Source organism: Chlamydotis macqueenii, chromosome 9, assembly GCF_036417535.1.
Source record: "Chlamydotis macqueenii isolate bChlMac1 chromosome 9, bChlMac1.mat, whole genome shotgun sequence".
NCBI classification, from domain to species: Eukaryota; Metazoa; Chordata; class Aves; order Otidiformes; family Otididae; genus Chlamydotis; species Chlamydotis macqueenii.
The window spans coordinates 15,306,851-15,333,338 of NC_141564.1; the positions used below are offsets into that span (position 1 = coordinate 15,306,851).

At 48.0% G+C, this 26,488-nt stretch overlaps 1 protein-coding gene across 4 annotated transcripts in view; it reads right to left on the reverse strand.

Moving 5' to 3' along the window:
• Positions 1-25,373, reverse strand: part of IL1RAP (interleukin 1 receptor accessory protein) — a 49,341-nt gene extending 23,968 nt beyond the window's left edge. For 2 of the 4 annotated variants that reach the window (XM_086754798.1, XM_086754801.1), the window contains exons 1-2: positions 25,351-25,373; positions 8,617-8,687 (exon numbers count right to left, since the gene is read on the reverse strand). In XM_086754798.1, the coding sequence (XP_086610924.1) occupies positions 8,617-8,683 (67 nt within the window). In that variant the 5' untranslated portion in view covers positions 8,684-8,687; positions 25,351-25,373. Of the gene's footprint in view, positions 1-8,616; positions 8,688-25,126; positions 25,246-25,350 lie in introns of those variants that run through there. The other 2 variants (XM_086754799.1, XM_086754800.1) reach the window with 2 other exon arrangements.
• Between the last annotated feature and the right edge of the window lie 1,115 nt (positions 25,374-26,488).

A 26,488-nucleotide genomic window follows, 5' to 3' on the forward strand; every position in this document is an offset into this window, starting at 1 on the left:
ACTATAATTTCATTTGCACCCAACAGCTCCCTGCAACATTTTGTGCCCCGTCCACTATTTTAACCTTCATTGGCTATTCAGAGGGTATTTGCTGCTAACACCAGCATGCAGCTACTTGGATGTCAGTCTAAACCGGAGACAGCCTGAAAAAAATGACACGATTTCACACTGAGCCTCACTGGCATAAAGCAGCTCCCGCTATGAAAAACAAAAACAACATATATATATATATATATATATACACACACACACATATTGATATATCCTGACTTCAGTAACAATATCTGATGGGACATTGCAGAATGAAGACGCAAAAATCTAGATATAATTGTGAGAAACAGCACTAATTTCTATGGTGCTGTGCCCATTTGCAGCGACTCACACTTGTTTTCACTGTCTACGCCTAGGAAGAGAGTTTTTTCTCACTTGAAATTTATCCTGCACAAAATAGTTGTTTGAGTCAAGAACAGGTCCTGACTAAATTAAGTGGGATCAGTATTCTTGCTCTGACTTCAGGGATTCACTAGCAGATGGAAACCAATGAAGAGATGGGGGAGCTACATGCAACTGCACACCTAACAGAGGGCAACAAGAAAATTCTCTAGAAATCCACCACCCCACAAATGCATTTTCCTAGAAACATCTCTGCAAAATACTTTTGAAAGAAGCCATCCTTTTTCCATTATTGGTGAGGTACATCGCAGATGCCTCAACTGACACCTCTGACTGCTGGGGGCTCTGTAATCACACAGCAGGGCAGCCTGTGACCCATAATACCTACTTGTGACAGACAATGCAGGAAAAAGGCAAGAAACAGTCCTGTTTCTGCAGCCCTGCTTGGGAAAAAGGATGAGGATTACACAGGCTGGAGGGAGGCTGCATGGTAGAAGGAAACACCCACCTCCAGCATTGGAAGAGAAAGTACAGACAGAAACATGAGGATGCTCATCTTGATTTCATGTGTCTTAGATAAAGACAAGAGCGGACTGCTGCGCTGCTGCTTCTCCTTGATGCGCACTGGGAAGGAGGTAAACTGGCAAAGATGTCTTCCCTGCTTGGACTGTGTGTTGCAATCCGTGTTTACAGGGTTATCTATTACTGATACGAGGGATAGAAACCTCTTCTCTCACAGAAATACTCAGATCTGTCCTGTTTCTGAATCTGGTGTTACAATGTCCTTAAACACCATGTATCCCAAACCAGACGCCTCCTCAGAAATCAAACACAGCTGAACAAAGTAGCTTCTTCAGATGCAAAGTAGAGAAGAAAAAAAAATAATGATGTTGCTTAGCTGTATAAAGGTGAAAACAGACATTTCTGGAAACCTTTCCCAACCTTCCACTTATTGCACTGATTTACCCCCTTGGGAACAGAGCTCTGAATACACACACCTGAAACGCTCCTGAGAGCTCCTGCAGCACCCATTACAAGCACCCACACAGTCAAAGCAGAGATAAGATTGGTGCAATTATTTGGATTTTTCAAGAAGAGACAAACTGTTTAACATATGGATTAAAAAAGAAAACCAGAGTAAGGCCACATGAAGAAATGCTGTCCTGTTTCCTCCACACAGTTTGGCACTTCCATGCAGTCATTTTAAGTATTTCCATTTAAAAAGAGTTCTCAAACACCAAAACTCTACCAAAACCACATGGCCTCCAGCCCTTCCTCTCTGGGGCTACAAACAAGGCTTCCCCTTGTTATTATTTCTCCACTGAAATTTTAAAGAGCCATTCTTGCGAGAGGCGATCTATCATGCCGGCACAAGTTACCCTGCCATTTGCCAAATTGATACGCCCTTTTTAACCATCTCTCATCTTGGGAGGGGGCCTGCTTTGCACACAGAGTGGGACAGCGCAGTGGCAGCAGGACACACAGCCATCAATGCTGCCAGCTGAACGACACGGCAGGCTCCTCTTCCCCACGCCATTTCAGCAGTAGCATCAGATGGGGCTGCACTATCTCAACAGCTTCCTACTTTCTTCGGCCACCACTGCTGCTGCATTATCTCAAAGCAAAGCTGATATAAGTCAGCCTTCAACTGGGGAGCGCGGCCAGGCCAGTGGTTAGCTTGATGCAAGAATCAGCATTAACAAGGCAGAAAAAGCTGGCCACGCTAAGCGATTAAGTGAGAATTAATCATTACTCCCTTTTTTTTTCTTCCCTCCACCCTCTTTCAGGCTCACAGCAGTCAGTGAGAAGGAAGCAGAGGAAGTCAGGCTGAATGGAGGAGGCAGCACTGTCAGCATAGGAAGTCCCAGCTGTGGCCAGCTGCCACGCGTGGGTGCGCCTTCCACTTACGCTGGTGCCAGGAGCACACACTCTTTCACTGTATCTTCGTTTTTCCTTGTATGTGCACATCCTGCACAAGACCAACTTGTGCTCCCTGCCTCCATACTTTGCTCAGCAAATAAGGCAGTGTGGCAGGGCTGCGTTTCCCAAGACCAGCTACCTCTCACCATTTGCTCCCACTGTTTCTGAAGCGGTGACGGTGGTCAGAGAATGCCTGAAGACTGGTTGTAGTTCAGCGTTGCCTTGGAGGTTTAGCCTGGAAGCTGCACGAACTCTGCAGGAATTTATAATCTGACTTTCAGTGGAACACATCAGAAAGCCCCTATCATAACGTCATTGCCTTCTTCCCACAGCCTCTCCAACAGAGCAAGCAAGCGGAAGTGGTCCTGGCAAAAACCTCCCTGTGATCAGCTTCAACACACAGCCTGGTCCTCTCCACATGGTTCTGATGCAATGGCACCAGCAATGTGGATTTAGGCTTCTCCTAAGTCTCACTGTATTCATCCCGTGTCGCCACTGAGCTGCGATGCCTCCACGGAAGCAGCTCCACTGGATGCTGCACACAAGGATGGAGTCTCTCTCTCTCTCTCCCCAACCGCTTTTGTCATTTAAATAGACAGGACAGCCAAGAAAGGAAAAAGGAAAAGGACTTTCTGTTGCAGAACAGCTCATCATTTCCAAAAGCACTTGTACATTGTGATTGTTTAACATCAGATCCTGAAAGCCTAGTTTGAGCAGGTGTGATGGTCTGCCTCTGCCAAAATAATGCAAAACCAGCTGACCACGTAAACTTCTGTTGACTTCAGCACAGCCAGAACTTCTGAGGAAGCAGCCAAGGAATGATATCCAAAAAACAGTGATTCTTTAACAGACCCCATAGCTCCTAACTCCGAGTTTCCTTACCTAATTGAGCACAGCCTGTAACGTGGGGAGGGGGAGCTGCTGTTTGTGTCTTTTAAAACTCCTCCACAGTGAGCTCCATCCCTTCACTCTCTATCTGTGCGTAAAGCTGTGTTTACAGTATGCGGCACAGAGTATTTTGGTTACCTCCAGCAACTAGGCCAAACAAACAAACAAGAAACCCAAAGGAAAAAAAAAAAAAAAAAAAGTGTTCGGTTTTCTCTAGCAAGCTTGACATGTTTTCCTGGAGGCTTTTTTTTAAATTGAGATCAAAACAATATAAACTGCTTCAAAGCCTGAAGGAGAAAAGGAGCAAATAGCTACTTTCCATCCTGCTTCATTGAGGAAATTGCTGTGTGAAGCAAAGCAGAGCAGCACGGGATGAGGAGACAGAGAGAGGAAACGGAACAGCCCAGTGCAAAGTTATCGGTAGGAGAGGCAGCACGAGACAGAGGTTTACCTGATTAGAACCACCATGGAGCTGTGCTCCAGCTGGCAGGGGCTCTTCTGTGTGCCTGGGACATCAGACTGGGACTCGATAAGGTCCAGGCTCAACTCCTGGCTGTGCCACAGTGGTGCTAAGTTAAACCCACACAGCCTAGTGATTGCACTTTGCCAGGGTCTCTGTTGGCTGCTTTAAAACGCAGTCAACAATTCTGCACTGCCCACCACAGACATCCACAGGGACGTGTACATAAAAAAAAAACAAAACAAAACAAAAAACCCCCCACACTGCAGCAGTTGTCCTTGGATGAGGATGGGAACTGAAAAAAATGCAGCAGGCAGTAAAAATGCACTGCAAGGGTCTACAGACCTGACAGAAGCCACTTGTGTGCGATAAAACACATGAGACTGAGCAGATGCTGTGCTGCTGCAGCGAGGGGAGGTGAGGGATAAGGAGCGTAAGAGGCAGGTCCCCAATGTCCCCTCCCTGACGCTCTATTTGATATACACAGAGATATAAACAATCATCCATCAGCACACACCCAAAATGGGCTGCTTTCCTCCACAGGTTTCTGCACTTCAGTGCAGACTGGTCATGTCACACTGACGCCTGCACAAAACTCACCCCTCACAACCTATTTCCTCAGCTGACGAGAAGCAGACAGGAGGTCTTATCTCCTCAGCAGGCACAACTGCCTCGTGCGGAGAGAGGCTGGTGGCTGCGGTTACACGTCTGCACCCAGGCCAGCTCCGCTCCGCAGGTTTTATCTCCATCCACTTCAGGGCTATGCACCTTTCAGAACCCTCGGTGTTGAATAACTTCATGCCCCCAAGCACCACAAACTTCTACAACTGCAGTAACTCACAGATGGGTATGGATGGTTATAAAATCATGTCCTAAATTAGGACAGCAAGAAGCTGAGATTGGAAGAGTAGGAGGAAGTCAGGAAATCCCAGGAGAAGATGAGAAGGGAGGGATTTAGTCTCTTTAGAAAACAATAATGCAGTTTAATCTATTTTTCTTTTGACTTTACACACTAAAATAAGCTTTTCAGCTTCTGGGGCTGTCACAAATCATAAGGAAAATAAGGCCATTGGAACCCCATCAGTAGAATACGAGCTATATAGTAATAATCCTGAGGAGCTGCACAGGGCTTTCCATCTTCAAAGTGTTTTACAGACAGTAATTTATTAATCTGCGAATTTCCTCTGGCCATAAGTAACTACTCTGCCTCTCTGCTAAATGCAAGAGAGAGACACAGCGCAGACTGGCACTCCGGAGAGATGGTGCAGGTGGCAGCTCTGACCTCCATAGCCGGACCTCGGTTTCTGGCTCGCTGCGTTCTGAGCTTTGCTGCTCCAGCTGCTGCCTGAATCCAGAAGCACTGGTGATGTCTGGTGCTTTGGAGCTGATTTCAGAGGGGACAAAACCAGTGCTGGAGAGCCTCGTGTATGGGGGAGTGTAAAAGACATGCTCACAATCCAGCAAATAACAGCAAAACCTGAAAAAAAACTCCTGGGACAGAGGCTCCTGGCTGCCTTACAGCCACTGCCTGCCATGTGAGTGTCACTAGGCAGAAGCTGGCCCCAGTCCTGGGCTTATCCTCCCACACAGCCTGATAGCCCCTAGGGGAGCTCTTGGAGGGGTTTCCTGCACAAACACGAGGCTTCCTCCCACCAAAGGGCTGTTTATGCACAGCATTTACCTGTGATGCTCTCCCCAGCCATTGCCCTGTGAAAGCCAAGACTTCTTGGAGAATGAGAGCACAGCTTAGTTAGCAAAGAGAGAAACAAGGAGCAAGAAGCAGGACTATGGCCACCTCTTTTAAGTCAGTCAGTATCTAGCATAGGCCAGTTCATTTGGAAACACGGAGAGAACATTATTCCATATTCACATCAGCTGTTACGCTCTTTGTCCGACTGGTGTTTCATCTCTTTTAAGCCAGCGTGTATTTGTGACTTCAGTAACATCAAGGAAATCATTGTAAGACCAAAACTGGGTTCATCGGTTTTTGCTGTCCTTCTCTGGATATCAGAACATCTGGGTTCATTAAGCATCCTACAACACCAGCCCAGAGATCTAAGCCTTTTTCCCATCTTCAGGATGGCTTAGCTGAAGCAAAGAAAGCAGAAGACCCCAAGTACCATTGTAATCAATGTCCCAAAGGGTACAAGCAGGGAATTCAAATCCAGGCACTGCAGATCATCTATATTCTCAAGACCAGAAAAGATTTGTCCAAGCATGCAGCATATGAGCAAGTAGCACACTCAGGCACAAATTCAGTCTCAGACTCCAAGTCTTTTACACTCTACTACTCAAATCACATTTCTTTCCCCTTCCAGCTTGTGGCTTCCTTTCGGCAAACGATTTTGTTTCAGCAGCAGCCTCCATTCACAACAGAAACAGCAGAGCCCAAAGAACAGATGTTTAGAGCCACAGTGCTCTTGGCAAAATTTTTTTTAAAAAAAAAAAAGTTTGCAGATTTGTCTCTCCCATAAGAAGCAGAGTGAAGCACAACGCTGAAGCTTTCTGACATGCTGCCAGAGAGACTGTCAGCCATACTGGCTGAACTGGATGGAAAGGCTGTCTGCATTATTGCTGGAGCAGTGCTGGTGTTTTACAGCTAAAATTTAGTAAATCTTTACTTTTCATCCCCTCAGAGAGCTCGAGACTCAGCAGAGCTGACTCAGGGCAGTCCGGTCAGCCTTGCTGACCATGCTGCTCCCCCGGGAAAGACCACGGAGGCAGGCAGAAGCAGCAGCAAACTGCGAGAGGACTCCTGCCCCTGCCTCCAGCCTTCCCCAGCCCCCAGTCAGCCTGGGCTGGGGAGAGAGCTGGTCCTGACAATACAGCATATATGTGACCGTTACAGCAAAGCACAGAAAAAGATGCAATTGAAACGACGAATCCCTACCAAGTTACACATCTTAAATATCCCCAGAGCTAGGTTCCCTGGTGAGAGCTAACCCATCTCCATGGCCTTGAGTGGTGTTAGACCACTGGGCCAGCTGCAGACTGCACCCAGCCCTTCCGCGTTCCCTCCAGATAACCTCTGCTCTGCTCCCCCCACCTACACTCCTTGGTCTGAGACGAAAAAGCAAGCCCAAATGCTGTAAGGTTATCATAGCATGTCCAGTCTCCCACACTGGTCTGTGTTTATGACTTTGCAAGGGTGAACCAAGCTCCAGTTGCCTTTTGGTGCCAGTCCCAGGAAACCCCACAGTGCAACAGAGGGTTGCACAGACGGCTGACCCTCCATCCAAGTACAAACAGCCATCCAAGCCCATCACAAATAACAAAAGACGTTCTGACAGCCCGAAGTGGTTTATGATGTCCATGGAACAAAAAGGAAGGTCTGAACTCAAGAGTGGGTCTGTCACCCACAGAACTGCAGAAAATTAAACACGTATATAGTGGATTTGCAGAAGAAATGTATTTTAACTGATCGTGTGTCCCACGCATCATCCTTTGACACTTCTGTTCTTGCAGCACTCTACAAGAGCCCTAACTATCCTGTGCAGAAAACCTCTGCTAAAGGAACAATATTTTAAAAGCACTAAACACCTCACAGAAAAGCATAGAGGGTGCTGCCAGATCACTTGGCACGAGCCTGTGCGACCCAAATGCCAGAGTCCTCAATTCATGGCTCCCAGCTGACAGCCTCAGCTTTTAGAGCTGCTGGGAGATCTCGATTCAACGGCACCTACCTCTCATTTCTGAAAAAGCCAGAGATGACTGCACGTGGGGTGTCGTAACACTGCCTTAGCGGGAGGAGGATATTGCGTTGGTGGAGAGCAGAACAGCACGTCCAGAAACACACGCAAAGCGGGGATTTTCCCAGCAAGCAGGGGCAATCCACGCCGCTGAGTCCCTTCTTCCCCAGACACTTCTACTACCTAGGGCTTAGCACAGGAGACCTGGGCCATACATTATTTTTCCTTTGCTGTTTCCCCATTGCTCACCACTTCCACCCGGCCCCTGTTAGCCAGGACAGGACATCCCCTACTGAAGGCTACACCCTACTGTGAATGCCTGCAGCCCTTGGGCAACCTGAGGAGAAAAGCCTCCCACCCTTCAGCCTCTGCGATGAACTTTGAGATGCATGCTGTGAATCTGGCTCTGATAATTCAGCACAGTCCAAGAGACAACAATACAAAAGCTGTTCATTTGCTCAGGGTATTAGAGCTACTTGTTTGCCAGCACTGCAGAGGGGCAAGGGCTCACGAGGGGACTTGCTCAGCCCTCTGACAGCCCTTATTTCTGAACATTTCCCCCTATAAAGCCAGAGCCTGTTCTTTCCTCCCTCCCCCTTTCCCCTCGCCTCCTGCAAATCATGCTGTCTCCTTCCACCCCCAAATAGGAAGTCCGGAGCCGAGACACACACAATCTGCCTCTTCACAAGAGCTGGGCTGAATGTGTGCCAAAGGAGCTGCGAGCATGACAACATATTTCCTGTCAGGAAAGTGACTCAGTGAGATGGGTATGAGAGCTCCTCTTACTCAAGAAGTTCCCCGCTCCTCTTGTGTTGCTGAGGCATGAGTCAGAATGCAAGAGCCAGAATCTCAACCTGCTCTGGATCCAACTAGGAACAGCAGAGTTCACGTTCAAGTCCAGGTCCTGTGTGCAGCTCAGTGCCAAGTCCGCACCATGTGCAGAGCCCTGCTTTCACCTCTCACGGAAGGGGAACAACAATACTGACCAAGCGGGCAGCTTGAATTTGCAAAGCAAAATGGTGCTGATTGCTATTTGCTCATGCACCCGTTTGCACCGTGCTCATAGCCTCTATACGTGAGCATTATACAACACCCACACAGAACTAACATCCTGTTTGTGCATTTTGCTAAAGTATTTTACACGTGACCATTTCATCCAGGAATACCGGGAATGCTTAAAAACACTGCAGCCAGTTTTCTTTCTCTAGCTTCAGATGAGCTCTTCCTGTGATAAGTGGGCAAACCCATTGCGTGCCATGTCCTTACCAGAGCCGCTGCCAAGGGTGACCATGCACAGCCAGAGCGTAACCAGGAGGGCACCGACCATCTTCATCCTGCTGCAACAAAGCACACACAGAGCTTTGGGTTATTTTACGATATTTCATCATTGCAGACAATTTTTTAACAAGTATGTGTTTATTCCTCTGCCCACCCAATAACCCTTTAATTCTGGTATATTCTTTTTTTTATTTCATTAAGATTCCTTAAGAAAAGCATCTGTATGGCAGTGTTGTCCTGCCTGCAGGCAGCTGCATGAGCTCTCCAAGCCTGGGAGGTGATGGCTCAGGAGAGGACAGCCAAGCTCATTGACTTAAGCCACTGGAATAGTCTATGTCCATGAGCACGAGTCAGGTAGATGCTTGCAGGCTAGAAATCCAAAGCTTTGGCTCTCAGAACACTAAGGTCCTTTGCTGAGACTTCATTCTGCCAGTGTACACACTCATTTTTAAGAATGAGTGCAAAAAGCACTTGCAATGGAGAGCAGCAGCTGAAGCACATCTGCACTGAACACGTCTGACAGTTTGGCATGACAACAACAGTGGTGCAGTCCGAATTTGCAAGGTCTGCCTGCTGGTGACCTGCAAAGAGTCCTGACTGATTCACCGCATTCCTGCAGGCAGGTCAAGGTAGGACAAGGCTCCAGCTTTAGCCAGTCAAACCCTCCTTGGAATGGCCACCTCACAGGAGTAAACAAGTGCCAAGTTTGTATGCTTTTCAGAAATTATCTGAATTAAGGTTCATACTTTTGAAGCAGCGCTGATAGGCAGAAAACCATCCCAGACTTCTCTATTCTTCCTACAGAGCACAATTTCTTGTAATTTGAGATAAACGTACACTGCCAGTTTCATTCGCCACCCGCTCCAGTGTCTGGCATTCAGGTCTCAGAGCCGCTCATGTACTAGAATTAAATTCCCCTGTCTTTCTAGGATGCAATTTATAAGCTGGTAGTCACAAAAGCTGACATTTACTAGATGCTCTCATTAACAGGGTGAACGTTGCATTTGATATTCCTGGGTGCTGTCAGATCACAAAGGGAGAAGAGGTGGTTAAAAGGCTGAACTTCATCAAAGCATCTCGGCTCCACCGGGCAGATGCGGTAATGAGCACGGTGATACTGTCAGGAGCATGCTTGTGAGATGACAGGGAAATCTGCTCCATCAGGGTGGGCTCAAATGGTGGGGAGAGAAGCCACAGAGCTCCCTTCAACATGCCCCTCCTAAACCTGTTCATAATACATGCATTAAGCAGAAGGGCTTCAAGCATAAGCAGAGAGCACCTAAGATTGCACAGACTGGAGAGATTAACAAGAATGGGACGTGAACTGTACTACTGAAAATCCAGCAGCAGATATTGAATCCTTCCTTTTCAACGCTGGCATCTGAAAAGCCTTTGCACAATGCTTTCCCTCTGCTGGGCTGATCTTGAAGAGACAACGGAAATCCGAAGCAAGCCTGCTCTTCCCCGCACAGTCCACGCAAAGTGCTGCAAATTGCCTTGGACTCCATGAGGCCTTCAGAAATGGGCAAGAAGCCAGGGAGAAGGGGAGTTTTCTTCCCTGGGGTCCAGTTGAGAGGGCTGGTCATCACCCGCCTCCTTCATCCAAACTGCAATGCCAGCTACTACTCAAACCCTTCTCTATTGCCATCTATAACCAGCTCCCAACATCATTGAAGAAGACTCCATAGGGAGGAAATAAAATTAAGTACTCCTACCCTCTGATAATGCTGAAGTAAGATAAAACATCTTTACACCATCAGATTGGACAGAGAGAACCAATGCTGCACTTTTGGCAGGAATTGAGCAACTTTGGGGAATTCAGACACTGGAAGAGAGGGAGTGTAAATGCTGCGGGTGGGGAATCATTCCCATAATAAAGATCCCTCATGATTCCTTCTCCATTTGTCATTAGATAAATGCACAGCGTGTCCTAAATCACTGTTATTTTCCTGTGATTCTCTCCTGCATTTTGCACAAACCAGACTGAATTCAGCCGTGAAGCAAGCAGGAACAACTACTGACTTTGGATGAGTTTCTCTCGTTTACAGCAAGGCCATTTACGTGGCCCGAGGCCAAAATAAACTACTATGTTTCACTCAGTGATACATGAACTCTGCAGCCAGCTAATATTTACTGCCATTAACTATGCTCATAGGAACATGCTCCTTTCAACTGTCTCAGAGCCACCAGGTCTCTGTTCCCACGAGCAAGGTATCTATGATTTCCATGCTCTGCCTGCTAGCAGGAAAAGTCTTCCTTCTTGGTCTACCCAGCTACAAAACCGAAGCCCTGTGCAGCGCGATTTACTTCTGGTTCATTCCAGGCTCTTATCCGTGGAGACAGACGGACACAGAGCCTGTCAGGTTACAGCAATTTCTCCATTATGGGAATGGGACTCACTTGACCACAGCCCTGGCTGCTCCCACACTACAAAATACACCAGGCCAGGGGAGGCACGTGCACAGAGTCAAGGGCTGGCCAAGGGGAGCAGTCGCAACCTCCTGGATGCCCTGGCCATGCCAGCATTTGCCAGCTGAGATGAAGGAAGAGGATTCTCCCCCTTCGGTAAGGAAATGGAGAGCTCGCACACACAATGAAGAAGATAAAGGGCTGTAGGGCAGGATGGTTTCTGCAGTCCAGCTCTGTTCCTGTGGCACATGATTATTTAAAAAAAAATAAATAAAAAGAGAAAATCAGGATCTGATGGTTTGTACTACTAACAGCACGGGGACCAATTCTAGTGTACTAGTGCTGCTAGCACTGTGATGCTTTGCTTTAAATGGCCCGAAATCTGTGATACACCCCAAAGAGAGAGGTCCTCCCACAGCAGTCCTGTGGTCACACAACGTCGTCATTTCTTCGCGGGCAGGAGAACGTGATTTTGCCAGCGTCCCCAGGAAAAGAGCATTGCATGCATTCAGCAGCAGAAAAAGAGGGTAGATTTTGCAATGCCACAAGAACCTGACGCCACAGGACTACAACCCACCCCGCTCTTGCCAGGAACAGAACAGTTTTCTCAGCCTTTTCCAGCAATCTGCTTCTTTGTTTTGTGACATCAAAAAGCATGTTGCCATTTTGCCTGTGTATAATGCAATTCTGGAGGTGTCTCATTAAGTTCTTGCACAACTCAGTATCGCTGCACTGAAACACCAGCATCTCTGGCTGCAACCGAGGGAGCCAGAGGTCAGAGAGTGCAAACCCCAGGCTGCGGTGGAGGGGTTCACCCACCCAAAAAGGTCACAGACCTCATCTCTAGTATTCAAACAAACAAAATAAAAAGCAAACACTGAAGGGAGCTAGGAATAAATCAGTGAGCAGAGGAGCATACCAGCTCAGAAATCACACCACAGCTAGAAAGCAGGCTGTCAGAGCAGCCAGAAGAATCATAGAATCATTTAGTTTAGAAAAGACCTTTAAGATCATCGAGTCCAATCGTCAGCCTAGCATTGCCAAGTCCCACAAAACCATGTCCTCTACGCCTCTTAAATACCTCCAGGGATGGTAACTTAACCACTTGCCTGAGCAGCCTGTTCCAGTGCTTGACAACTCTTTCAGTGAAGAATTTTTTCTAATACCCAATCTAAATTTCCCCTGGCACAACTTGAGGCTATATCCTCTCATCCTATTGCTTGTTACTTTGGAGAAGAGATTGACACCCACCTTGCTACAACCTCTTTTCATGTAGTTGTAGAGATCAATAACGTCTTTCCTCAGCCTCCTTTCTCCAGGCTAAATAACCCCAGTTCTCTCAGCTGCTCCTTATAAGACTTGTTCCCTGGTTTTCCACATGAATATACAGTATTCTTTCAACATCTGTCCTGCTGTTTCTTCTGACGCCTTCACACGCATGCATTTTCACATGTATTTCATTTATACCAGCCTTCAAATTTCCATGACGAATCCCTAAAGTACTGGCCTAACAGGTCTTTGATCTGATCTGCTAAAATTGTTCTAACTAAAGATTTTCCACATCCTTCCTGCCCGCCTGTAAAAAAACAGAACACAGTTTTGCCCTCAGAGCTGTACCTTGCATTCCACAAGCAAACCTACTTGTATGCTTTCTATATTAGAATTTTGCAGGAGTATGTTAAGAAAAAGCATAAGAACTGTGTACATTTCTGTAGGATAGTTACTACGCAGGGTGAAGCAGTGAATGGAGAGATAACACGTGAAAACAGCCAGATATGCAGACGGAAGGGCTGTGCACAGAGTTGGCATTTCAAGAAGGAAAAGCGAAGCTGGCGGGGAAGCACGCTGCCCGCACCGGCCAAGAGGCAGGGGAAGGCAGTTGAAGAGCTGTGATACACCCTCAGCGTTCCAGGAACTTCTCATGAGACCAATATACTCCGAGGTGCTCTCAATGTCTCCGTAAGTTAACATTTTAATAATAATAATTCATAGAGCAGTTAGGGAAAACAATCCATCACTGCTGTTGCCAGAATAGTTTTTTTAAGGAACTTACATGAAATGTTCATTTTGTTTCAAATTAGAAATTGTTTCCTTTTTGTTCCTGAGCATTTTCTTCTTCAAGCTTTCACCTTCTGTCTACTGGGGAGCAAAGAAAAGAGAGGTGTTGGGAAACACAGTAATGGAAGTGTTTCCTGTTCTTAAAAGCAGAGGTGGTGGAAAGGCTTGGTTTTTCATTTGATACTGCCCAGAAGCGGCCTTTAAGTCAGAAGAAACTTCAGTATTTTCATATAAAACACCCTTCCCAAAGAGACCTAGGGAAGGAATCATTCCCTCCTGCCTTTAGCAGCATGGACTCTGCAAAGCCTACACTTTCCAAACGATCATAAAACCCAAGACAGATGTCAAATAATTAATGAAGAGAGCTGCACTCAGAGTAACTACTGTGCACCTATTCTCAAAGACACTGTACCAATTCTACAGAACAATGCCACATTTTCCAAGAAAATGCCTTTGTCCCTCCTAACCACAAGCACCTAGGGAGAGCTGACAGGTTTTTTTTGCTTTTCACCGAGAAGTCACACCACTGTACACAGAACAAAAGCGCCCTTCAAAACCTTGCCACTAAGTGCTCTGGCTGAAAGTGCATTTAAAATAAAGCAGTTTCAGAAAGAGGAAAAAAAAATAACACTGGCCAGAGCAGGTTTTACATATTATTTTCTTCCTGTAATTCTGTCTCAAGCCCCTCTCAGTCAAAAGGATCTGCGAGTGCAGGACTGGCCCCAGAAAAAAAGGATGTAGATACAGGAAGGCTAGCAAAACCAGGGTGGGCTAGCTTAGGAAACACTTTGCTTCTACATCGTGTGGACTTGGGGCTGAAGGCTGACGGGCTGCAGAGCAGGGCGGGGGCTCAGGAGAGGGGCACGGCTCCTGTGCTCCCACATCATGAGCCCTGGGTCCCTGCATCATCACGTGGTGGCATTGGAAAAGGCTGCTCAATGAGTTTGCTGGGTTTTCTTATCGGGGAAAATAGATGTACACTCCAAACAAATTCAAAGAATCCAAAAGGCAGACAAAGGGCAGCCTGCAAAAGCAGCTACAGAAAAGAAATAGCAAAACCACTAATGGAAAGTGGGAAAAGGCCCTTCAGCCCTCCAGGAAACACTTCTGCTTTTCAGTATGTGCAGGAGTAAGTCAGACAAAGTGGGGGAATTACTGTAGCATAAACCATCTCGGTGCCACTTAGCCGGGATTTGTGCAGCATCTCTCTGCCCCTGCCTCTCCTCCGGAGGCCATTTGGGCACCGCATGGCACCGCCCTTCGCTACAGTGCCAGTGTTTCCTCTCGTACCCTGCCCGAAGCAGAGCCACTCCTGCAGCGAGCTGGCCAGTCCTGCAGACAGCCCTCCTAAGCAACGTAAGGTTACACCGAAATCCCTGGAGACATGGGTAGAAAGACAGGTCGCTGATTTCGGAAGTCCAGCCTTTTCTCCCCAGGAGGAATTAGCACGTTCATTAAGATTTTCCTTCTCAGATAGCTTCCAGGAACAGAATGGGGAGGAAACCCAGAGGCCCCTTGATGATGAACGCCGTAAGCAGCTCAGAGCATTTTCTCTGCTCTCGTGCACGCTATGCCACTCTCATCACTTTAAAACACAGGCACACTGACCAAAAAAGGGCCCCCAATGCTGCCCTCAGAAAAACATTCACATCTCTCCTAAGGGCAGGGAGCCCAATTTGTCTTGGCAGCAGCTCCCTAACAGCCAAGCATATTTCGGTAGGAATCATCCAGAGCTGAAGCCTGGCCCACCGTCAGGGATATTGCGGGAGCCGTAAGCATGACCCAATCAGCGCATCTGACGGTGACACAGCCAAGGCAGGGAGCTGCGAGGTTGATGCTGAAATCCCACTTTTGCCAGGGTAGCTGCACTTACCAGGCTATCATATGCCTGACAACAGAGTGGGCTGAAAGGATTTTGTTCTGAAGTGTTTCTATTATAAAAGCAATTTATATCATCAGAACCAAAGGAAACATTTAGATTTGAGCAGGCAAACTTTTTCACCAGCTAGAATCACAGCAGATATCAAACACTTGCTTTTGTAAAGGGGAAAAGAGAAAAAAAAAAAAAAAAAAAAAATCAAACTAGCAGTAGTCAGATGGAAAGCTGCTCTGGTGATAGGTCTCCCCTGTCGCTAGCACAAATCATTTTCTGTCTTCCTTGGCCAGAGTTGACCAGTGTCACAAAGGACCTGGGAGCACTGGCTCCTGGCACTGGGGAGCTACGATGCTCATACACAGCTCTATGCTCAGGCTACTGAGTACCCAGCAGAGAAAAAAAACAAACAAACAAAAAAAAACAAACAAACCAAAACAGAACAAGAAACTCAAACCCCCAAAAAATCTGGAAACAGTCTTCTCAGTCAGCAGTGCAGCCAGCTCTTTGCCAGCTGAGGACATGACACCAGGCATCTGCAGTGGCTCCATTGTCACTCACCGGTGCCCCTCCCTGGCCTCCTGCACTGCACATCCAGGCCAGGGCTGCAGTCCGCTGGCTTTTTAATAATTACTTTTTACTAAATCCCCAACATGGGGATGATCAAACTCAGCAGCGCGTCACACCGGATTCCAAGCTATTTCTCCTTCAACACAGCAGCACAAACTGCAGGAGCAAGGCCGACCTTCAGTGAGCACCACAAGCCCCCATGGGCAGAGTAGGCAGCAGCCCCAGACGTTCAGGAAAAGCAGGGAAGACGTTCATTTACTGGGAGCTTCCTTGGTAGTGCAAGATTTGCCTCTGCCAGTGCCAATGTTTGGGACACAGGCAATTGCCAGGCAGGGAATTTGCGATCCGCTGTTGGCATTTAGATACCATCTCCTGGTGTCCTTTTGGCTCAACAGACTTAACATTAACAATCAGAATTTAGGGGAAGGAGCTATTTTTCCCTCCTCTCCAGAGAAAAGGAAAAAAGCGCCATCTAGACATGTGGAAAGAAGCTTACGGAGCTTGAAAAAATATATCTGAAGAAAGTCAGTATCCCCTCCTTCCCTTTGCAGTCCTCCTGGGGTCCTCTCAGTGCTTGGCAAAGCAGAAACACTACAGATCTTGTTCTGCTGGAGCCCAGGGTGCCGTTGATTGTACTCTGGCAGCTGTTTAGCAGGCAGAGCATGCTGCATTTCATACATTTAAAATAAACCAGCTCAATAATCTGTCACCTCTCTAAAATATATGTACACCTGGACAAGACAAATAAACAGCTGGGACTGTCACCGAGAGATCTGTGGAGTGGGCTGAAGAGGGGCAGGTTGAGCCACAGCTATGAAATCAAACAGCACGGATTACAAATGCATACACGCTGGCCACCAAGCAGTTCAAACACCAATCTACAAGAGCACTTCTGTGCTCAAGCAAAAGGTATCCAGCCAAGATAGTCTATTTTTTAAGTCTGAATAGCCAGGGAATGAAAAGCTTCCAAGAGAGCTTCAAAGAGAGCTGAGACCTTCCGTGAAGGCAGACACAATGCTTCTATTTTGGATGGTGATGTTATAGTGAAAGGAGAGCTCTGAGAAATATCCACATATCGCGCTACTGGCAAATAAACTGACAAACTAATCTTTGCACAGAAAAAAAAAAAAAAGAAAAGAAAAAAAAGAAATCCACAACCAACAAGGCAACAAGGCTCAAAGATGTGAGGAGTCTTAAGGAATCCAGAGCGAGATTCCTCCCTCGCTGGAAGAGTCCTGGTTAGTTCCCATGGAGCACCTGAGAACAAGCATTTAATTCTGCCTCCTGACCTTTTTAATGGCTTTTAGATATAAGCAACTCCACTAAGAGGTTACGCCATAGCAGCACGTCCACATTGTGCAACAGACTGCACAGCAGCAACCCCAAGCGAGCTTAACCCAAGTCTCCAAATCCTGAAAATGCAACGCAGGCTCAAGCAGGTTTATCAGCTGGGCTTACCGCCTTCTGCGGGACCGGCCGGGGACTCTCGTACCCCACAGCAGCTTCCCCAGGAGAGGCGTCTCCTCGCCAGCCCAGCCTGGCACAGCCAGCGCTCTGCAGCCCCACCGCACATCCCTGCGGTCACAACAGGGGCTGCACCCAGCCCTGCTGAGTCTCAAAAAGGCTCAGTCTCAAAAAAATGCTTCAAGAGTTTCTTTTCCTAAGTTCAAGCCCTTGCTGCCAGCTACATACCTGCTCTTTCCCTTCATCTCCTCCCCTTTACAGCCCTCAGAGCTTGCAGACCAGATTCCCAGGATGGCTGCTTTATATTCAGCCAACATCTTCCACTTCTCCTTCCTCCAGAGAGGAACACAGCAGGCAAAAAGCCTCCAAGCACCACCACGCTCCAAAGCACAACATCGCCGTGTTTCACTCCCCTTCCCAAGCATCTCTTTTACTATGCCGTGGCCACAAAATCCCCAGGCAGGCTGCAATGTCTCCAGTGCTGCTGGCAGATTTACCCAGTCTGCTGCCGGGGGCGAAGACCTGATCTCCAACTCTCCCTTCAGTGCAAGAGGAGGATTTCCTCAGGTGACTCCAAGTATCCTGGGATGAGCAACATACTCAAGGGTAAAAGTAAGTCAGCTGTTTTTCTGTTTTAAGTTTGGGCCAGTCACACAGTGTTTCCACACCTGGTACTTAGACTAAGCACATTAATTTAATCACATTTAGCCTTATAAGAAAAAGACGACAAGAATAAGACCTGAAGATGCTTCCTTCTGTCTCCCCCAGGTCAGACAGGCTGCTCTGTAAGCGTGCTTTACACACCAATCCACAGCAGAATTTAAAGCAATAGAAAAGGAACAGCAAAGGCACTGAAATCCCAGGAGCTGCCTGCCTCCCCCAGGACACCCCCCACCTACGAGCAGTTCTCCAGAGGTCCTTTCAGCCCTCCACCTTCCCATCCCACCAGTCCTCCTGCTGACCATCACAGCAACTTCCTTCTGCATGCCTGTCCTTTCCCAGTCAGCCCAGTACAGCTGCCCTCTGCCACAGGGACTAGAAAAATCTGGGTTCAGACAGAAACAAGGAGGAAAAGAGAAACAGAATGAGACAACCCTTCCCGTGTCACGCGTATCACATTTGCTCCCCATGTCTCTAACATTTCCTTCTGCAAATACAAGGTTGCGCCACCACAGGGAATTTGCTTGGGCTCTGGCTGCGCTCACCCCATCAGTGCAGCTCTAAATTCAACCTTCAAACAATGGCACCCTGAATTTTCAAGTCCAGGAGCCTCCTATGAGAAGATCTGCTCTGTGACCCACAGTACCTACACAGTGGGAAGGCTGAGAGAGAGCTGCAGGCAGCACTATGCTGTGATTGTCATCAATATTAATTATTTGGGGAGAATATGATTGATCTCACGAGGGCAATGAATTCATTTCTCCAGCTGAATGACAAACAAAAGACAATATATGCGCTGCTGACATTTCCAAAGGCTACAAGGAGCAGTGACAGGAGGAAATACCGCTATGTGTTAAAAACCTGCTGTAAAGGGCCAAAAAGCTGAAAAGTCTCCAAAATTTTCATTTCCAAGCACTTTCAACTCCATGAAGAGGATGCCTTCATAATCTCAAGCCTGTACTGACCCAAGGCCTGGGCTGGCACACCTCCTTGCATTGAGAGGAAGCAACCACTGAGTATCTTCGGAAAGTTGGGTTGAGTTTGCCTCTTGCTCTTTGACACTTCTTGTCAACAACTACAGAGTTATTATACTTGACAGACAAGGTGGGCAAAAAGAAAGAAAAGAGCTTTGAAGGGGGAAAACATTGCCTTCCCAGGTAGCCACAACCCAGGGCTATTCAGCAGGGCTGAAATGGCAAGATGCACCTCCCCTGTGCCACAGCAGAAGAAGGGGACGCTCTTGGAGAAAAGCATTTTCACCTCTCCATGGCCTCAGGTCAGGGATGTCTGCATGTGTGCAACCTCCCAAGAAGTGAGAGTTAAACAGAATTCTCCCGAAAGTCCACACAGCAACGCAAGAGAGAACAAGGAAGGTGGAGAAAGGTAAATGCACTGAGGCTGCAGCTATTTTTGCAGGAGAACAGAAAGGGAAAGACAACCCAGACCATAGGGATGTCAGCCCAGTGGAGTCTGAGTTTTGACACGTCCTTCAGTCACCCCAGCACATCAGCTCCACCCCACTCAACCACAACCAGCAGAATTTGCTAAAGCCACACATTTTGGGGTCCAGCAGCACATCTGTGCTCATTCAGTGATGCTGGGTGCCTTACAACCCCTTCCCAGCCCACCAATGTTATCACTTTGGGCAGCATCACGTACATCCTCCTCTCATTATCCAGATTCCTCTGTATAAGCAAGGACTGGAAGGTGTCTGTGCTTGAAGGAAGAGGGGGGAAGCAGCTACTTCTCAACAGAACAAATCCTATTATTTGTATTAGGCTGAATTTGTACAGCTCTTACTGTCAGAATAAGTATTTTCTACAAAGCCCAGAGCTTTGAATCAACAGATTGACAACAAATTTGTGTAGGTGAGGCCCTGGATGTTACTATGGTGGGATGGAGGTGAAGTTGTTTTACTTTTGGTTCCTTGCGAGATTTGCTTTTTGCGATAGGGCTAACCCCAGAAAAAAAACTGGCCTCCTGCTACTGCCATTAAGTAAGTCTCTGTAAGTCTCTAAGGTTGAAGATTTTAAAACAGTCTACTAGTTCAGGGTAACAATATGAGTTTCTGGTAAATCTACATGAAACCTACAGAGGCATCAATCACCAATCATAGCGCATGAAAAACTGTAGTGCCTCTCTGATAATCAGGCATCAGAGAGCTTATAAACGGCTGTCCCCTGAGCGGAGCGCATTAGTAGAAGCCTCCAAAATCTGTGCCTCTGTTTCCCTAGCCACTTTAATAACAGCCTCTCCCCACCTCTCACCACAGCTGCGGATCTCAATGTCTCTAAAGTGCTTAGAGATGCTGAGATGAAAGATAAGATATGAGTGCAAAGTATAGATTAATTCCCTGAGCTCAGCAGTCACTGGAGCTGATGGGGCTAAATGTGCCACATACCCACCATGGAAAACTTGGGTTCTGAGCCTGTCTTAAATAGCAACTACTTAAGCAGCAGTTCCCTTGGAACAAGTCATTTTGGGGCTGGTCGGCTGGGCACACGGAGCCCCAGCAGGCAGGAAACACAGAAATGCAATACACTACTATGAAAAATAGATGGTTTTCCAGAATAAGGTCTCAAACCTGTTCCTATAGAATTTGGTAGTGGGATTTCAATTCATTTCAGTAGGAATATGACAGAGCTGTTCAAGTTTTAGCAACCAGCACATTAAGAACATGGCCAAACATAATTTGAAAAGCTATTTCCATTTCTGTTTGTTTTTTAAATTATTAAAAATCCAGTTTAAATATTGCAAGGAAAACTTCAAATTGAGCAAGATAAGTTTTGGCTTCCTTCCGAGTAGAAGGCAAACCCCAAAACGCTACTGAAAGTCTAACAGATGGGAGTTATTTTTCACTCTTTAAAAATTTCATTCCCTTGCACTGAGATTAACTGTAATTAGCTCTTTATTTACATCTAGGACAAAAGGTAAAACGATAAAGAATGGCAACTATAACCACAAATCACAGGCAGAAAAAAGGAGAAAAAAAAAAAAAAAAAAAAGCAAAAATTCCCTTTGAGAAGAAAACGTCATGTCTTTCTCACTAAGCAGCACAATTGTTATAGACAGTTAAACAGCTCCACAGCATCCTGTCAGCACCAAGGATAAACATCTAGGTCATTTTGCAAGCTTTTATACACAAGGTGATCAAATATATAAGAATCACCCTCTGAACATCTGAAAATATCACATCCCTATGAGTGGACAGGATCAGGCCTAAGAGAGGCAAGATACTGCATTACACTGTTATTTCAGTCATGTAAGGGATTAAGCAAAACCAAGGGGAAAAAAAAACTAAACAGTTAAAAAAAAACCAAACAAAACACAGCAGCTTTTCTAGTTAAAGACACAGAGAGGTATTAAAACTTACTTTTTCTTTTAAGTCCTCTTCTAATTCTAATAACACCTCAGCTTAGCAAAGCTGAAGAAGCTTCTAAAGTATCTGTGCGAGTGCATGATCCATGGTGTATCTCTGCCTTTCAGCTGCACAACAAAACCGTCCACGGAGCTTCACGCCAAGCAAACGACCACTCTCTCACCGTGCAACACAGAGCTCCCAGCTTGTGCCCCCACAACCCACTGACCAACAGCTCCTGACGACTCTGCTCTGGGTGGGATTGCCGAGGTAACGGCTCTCTGACACCTCCCTGGTGTTCCCAGGAGGAAGGAACCACCTACCACTCCCCTGACGCAGCCCGGAATTCACCACAATCTCTTATTCTCTGCCCAAAGAGAGCTTTTAAGTTAACAGTCCCTTTTTGTTAATATAAGTAAATCTAAAAAGACTCCACAGGAATCAATGTAACTTTTTCATAGAAATATGGAGTTGGCACATAACGAGAGAAGTAGAAGGAAAGAAAGCCAGCAAGAATGTCCAAACCCGGCTCCAGTGATCTTGATTCTACTCACTGCAAAAGTTAAGGACTGACATAATTCTCCTAATTTTACTCACAAAAGAAAGTGAAGCTCTCACTCTCTCACACTCTTGCCTTCTTTTTCTCCAACACTCTTAGATTTCTATCTTTAGCCGGTTATCCTTACTGTAATTTTCTTAAAATTGTAACTGGATAACCATCCAGACCCAGGGGAAACCTGTGTCAGAGGAATTCCTTGGGTTATAGCCCCCATCCAATGAAACTGGGAGTTGCTAAATTAACAAAGGACTAAAGACATGATTCTTTGCTTGTAGCAGAAATTCTGTTCTACCAGCAACTATTTTTAAGGAACCCTATAACAAAATACGTACACTTGTGCATTCATGTTCCTGTATTTTATTTTCTGTCAAGTAAGACTCTGAATTTATGAATATCACGATCCGCACATGTGACTTATTAGGAACTCTGAGGTTGAAGGTGGCGAGCACGCTGGCTAAGGCTGAAATTCCCAAAAGCGTGGGCACCATTTGTACCAATTTCCCCCAAATCAGTTTCCCTTTTGCACCCTCTCAGAGAATATGTGTGGCTCAGTCGCATGCAAAAGCCTCACATGCAACAAAACTGTGGCTGAGAAACGTGAGATTAGCCTTCTCCTTTGTGAAAACACTGGGGGGGAGGCAAAAATCCTAAAATACCTCCCAAAAGAAGAAGCTGTTTTATTCCATTTTAGCAGTGGCCAAATCTCAGCCACACACTTTGCCGACGGCAGAGCAGAACAAAGCAGTTACAGAGCACAGAGGGAAAGAAACCCACCTGCACATAGGCCCCTGAGCACCACCCGGGCTGCAGAGCCGGCACAAGAGAGGGGGTCAGCTCAAGCGTGGCAAACGTGACAGCCAGCTTCCTTCTGCTCCACACCCAGCCCAGCTCGCGCAGCCGGAGGAGCACCAGCTTGCACCCATCAGGTACAGAGATGCTACTGGCCTGGCTGCATCAGCCTGGCAGCACAGAGAAGATGGCTCTTGGCTCTGCTCACGGGGAGAGTGAAATCCATGAGCTGCGTCAAGAGAAAGGCACGGGAGGAAGGAGGAGAGCAGGCAATGTCTGAACTGCGAGCTTCACTGTAGAAAGTGTTTCAGTTCCCAGATAACGTGGCGCTGTTCACAGATTTCAGCTTATATAGGCTTTTCCATATATCTATTTTTATTCCTGAAGCATTCCCTGTTGCTGTATGATGAAAAGAAAGACTGGACAGCATGGATGCTCACGGATATGTGAATGCACCCCCATGCTGGTTATAATCTTCCCAACTGTCCACCTCGCTAACGCAACCTGTGCTGTCCCACAGCGCCAGCTGTGACGGTTATCTTCGTGGCAAGTGTTTGCAAGTCAGAGTCTTGCTGAAATGGGAGGACATTTGACAACAGTGGGGGACCTGGGACAGATGGGGAAAGGAATATGAATCATGTGCCTGCCAGAACAACCAACATAAAAATCCAAACATAAGCGAGAAGAAGGAATAAAAGAACATGTTCTGGCCTCTTATTCTGAAGGAGTGAAATGCTGCTTCTCTAGTGCTGGCATCTGGCACACGCAGGTCTTGAAGGAATAAAGCTAGGACAAGCTTTCTCTGCCTCTCTTTCCTATATATATATTTCAGAGCATAAACTTACAGCACCAGGGACAGCAAGGAGACATTTCCCGTACCTCCACGTTCCCAGGCACCATCCAACCTCCCACCACATCGCTCTCCCAACCCTCTGAGGTCTCTCTTACCTACGTGTTTCTGCCAGGCACTTTGGGGTAGCACTGCCTGGCCCAGGGTATGAGCCTGCTCAAGCCCAGACCAGCGCAGTATGCATCCTCGCTGCATGCTAGCTAACGCTTAGATGCAGGATACCTGCGTAGAGCCCCAGAGATCTGAAAGGAGAGAGCCCCGAGGTGTTCAGACACAAGCTTTCCTTCACAGAATGTGGGAGGATCAGGCATGGGCAGACTTGAGCAAGCACGGCTCTTCCTATGTAATACACAGACACTTTGAACTCAAGCCACATCCAGAGACACGGCAGGAAAGTCACAGGGCTGCATGCGAGTAGAGCTGCCCTCTGCCTTGCACAGAGGCACTGTTTTCAAAACTTAACCTCTCACCCCACAGCTCTGCTTCATCTCTATGCAGCATCTCCCACCTTCCCAGCTTAATGTTTCCTGACCATTTCAGTGCCCTGCACCTTTCCACCACCCCAAGCTGTCACAGCCTTACTCTCCACACCCTCATTATTCTGCATCCTTAACTGCTCCTGCAGAGAAAGTGTTCCCAGTTACAGGAACAACTCCACACCCAGAACCGAGCCCTCCCACCAGAAAGCCCTTGGGCTGGAGCGATGCTGTCCATGCAAACAGGAGAGGTGTTTCCTGCAAAGAGCACAAGACAGCAAGTAAATCTTCCTGAGCTGCCAAAAGCAACCTGTTATAAATGGCCCTCTAAGTTATGAGATATGGACTCTCCACTGCACAGTTAATAAATAATACCCCACACTCCTTCTGTGTAAGTTCAGTGACAGTTCTGCTTACTCAAGAGAGGCCGCAGTTAAAAATGGTGTGTCAGGAAAACAGTACTTTTTAATTACATAGCAAATCACTTTAAAAAAAAAAAAACATATAGGAGTTTCTGCAATCTCCCTAATCCAGAATTAAAAAGCCTTTCCTAGGAGAACAAAGCTAAACACCTGGAACAAAAGCCATCATTTTATAAGAAAAGAAGATCTGTAAAAGAAAATAGAATTTTATCCAAGCATTATAACCAGCTATTCACAAAGCAGAGGCTAGGATGGAAAGAGAGAGTGTATTTATATTCCAGTTTACAGTAACATCCTAAGGCCCCAAGACCAGGATCCCATTGTGCCAAGCACCGCACAGACGCTCTGAGAAACCAGCCCAGGCCGAGGAACAAGCGCTGCCACTGTGAGGAAGGGAAGTGCCCCTGGCACAGAAAAGGGCCACCTGAAGCACTGAGGCCCTAATGGGCTCTTTTTTCCCTCCCTCCTCTTCCTTTTCAGGAAAGCATTTCCACTACTCTGTTTCCATCCAGATACCACCCCCAAAATGCTTCACGTAAGGGGGCGGCTGAACCCAACAAACACCCAGCAAAAGGCATCTTGCTGCCAGCACCTAATCGTTTTCAGGCTGCTTTCTTGGCCACATCTCTTCCACTTTATTTTCCTGCTGCAGTCCAAGCCGGACCCCTTCCTCTCCCTCCTTCCACATCAAAGATCTGTCTGACAGCCGGAGAGAACAGCTACCAGAGGCTCACGCATTTGCGATGCGGGTGAAAATTAAAGTTGCATTTGCCAGCGAAGGTAGCGCTTTAGCCAGGGACAGCCGGATTCCCCTGGCCCACGGGAGGGAATTTAAGGAAAACCTCCCCGCGTTTCGGCGACCGGAGGCACGGTCCTGCGGCTCGACTCGGGTTCGCCTGCACCCCGCCTGCCTCCGTCCCCGCGGGACAGTGGGAGGGATCCCCCCGGCCCCGGTAGCGCCCGGCGTCCCCGCCACCCCGCCGGACGCAGCCACGCGCGTTCGCGCTCACCGTGCGGGGGCCGCCGGGCGCTGCCGCTCCTCGGGCTCTCCCGAGCGGGCTGTCTTCTTCCTTTCTCCACCGCCGGGGCTGAAAACCGCCTCCTCCGCCAGAAACTTTCCCTTCGAGTGCGGGGAAGTTCACGGCCGGGGAGGTCCGGATTCCACACCCCCGCCGCCCACGCCTACAGAAACACGCGTGTCCCCCTCCCACACCCCTTACGCACTGTTCCTCACCTGAGAACGCGGAGGGCGCCCGCAGCGACGTCCCCTCCGCCGAGCTCTGTTCTTCTTCTTCCTCCTCCTCCTCCCCGTCCGCACCCCCGCCCCGGCTCCGCCCCGCCCCGCGCTCACCGGCCGCCCCTTTCCCCGCCGCCCGCGCTCCTTACGCGCACAGGGAGGGTTCTCCCGCTGTGGGGGGAAGGGGCAGGTTTGGGGCCGGAGGCGACGCGGGGGGTGAGCGAGGGAAGGCGGGTGACGGCCGCGATGTTCCCCCCCGGCAGCTGGCGGGGAGGCGGCGGGTTCGCGGCCCATGGCTCCCTCTCCTGGCCTGAGCCGTCCTGGAGCGGCTGGCAGCTGCTTGAAGTCGGGGCCCCGTCCCCTGGGCTGGCGGGGGACATGGGGAGCCTCTGGAGCCAGCCCGCTGCACCGTTCGGTAAAGCCGTGCACAGCCCTAAGGCTGGCACAGCCCCCGCCGCTCTCTGCGCGTCGCTTGCCCCCCCCGGTAAAACAAAGTTTACCGGTCTCTCCTCCGTAGTGTGCTGGGAGGCATTGCACCCCGAGCGATGCCGTGCCACCTCGTCCCACAGAAGTGTCGCCTTTTTGCTGTATGGCTGCCTCGGGTGCAGCCCAGATGAGAGAGAATTTGTTGATGGACGAGCAGCGGGTACCTGAAATGGACCCCAAGGGAAACAATAGTGAGTCTGAGCGGGAGAATCTGTGGAGATTTGGGTTGGCACCTTCTCCTGGCGAATGCGGCCAGCAAAAATCAGCGCTACCCCTCGTGCAGGACTGCTCTTGCCCCAGGCAGGGAGGAAAGCTCCCTCTATTTTCAGGTTGGCCAGGAGGCTTTTCCATCCCACCTGGCCTTGTTCATGTTGTGTCACCTCTTGGCAGTCTGATAGCAAAGCCATATGCCATGACACAAAGCCTTCAGTGCTAAGGAATCTCTTATCCATTCAAAATGCTGCAGCACTTTTTAGCACTGTTGGCTACAACACTGCATCCACATTGGACTGAGTTCAAGATTTCAGTCGTTATCCCCAGGAGGTGTCTCCAGGATATCTAGGAGACCAAATTTTACTCCACCCCCTGAAGCTGCTCTGCAACAAACCTGTCCTGGAGAGCAGGGCCAGTTCCACCTGGTGCAACCTCT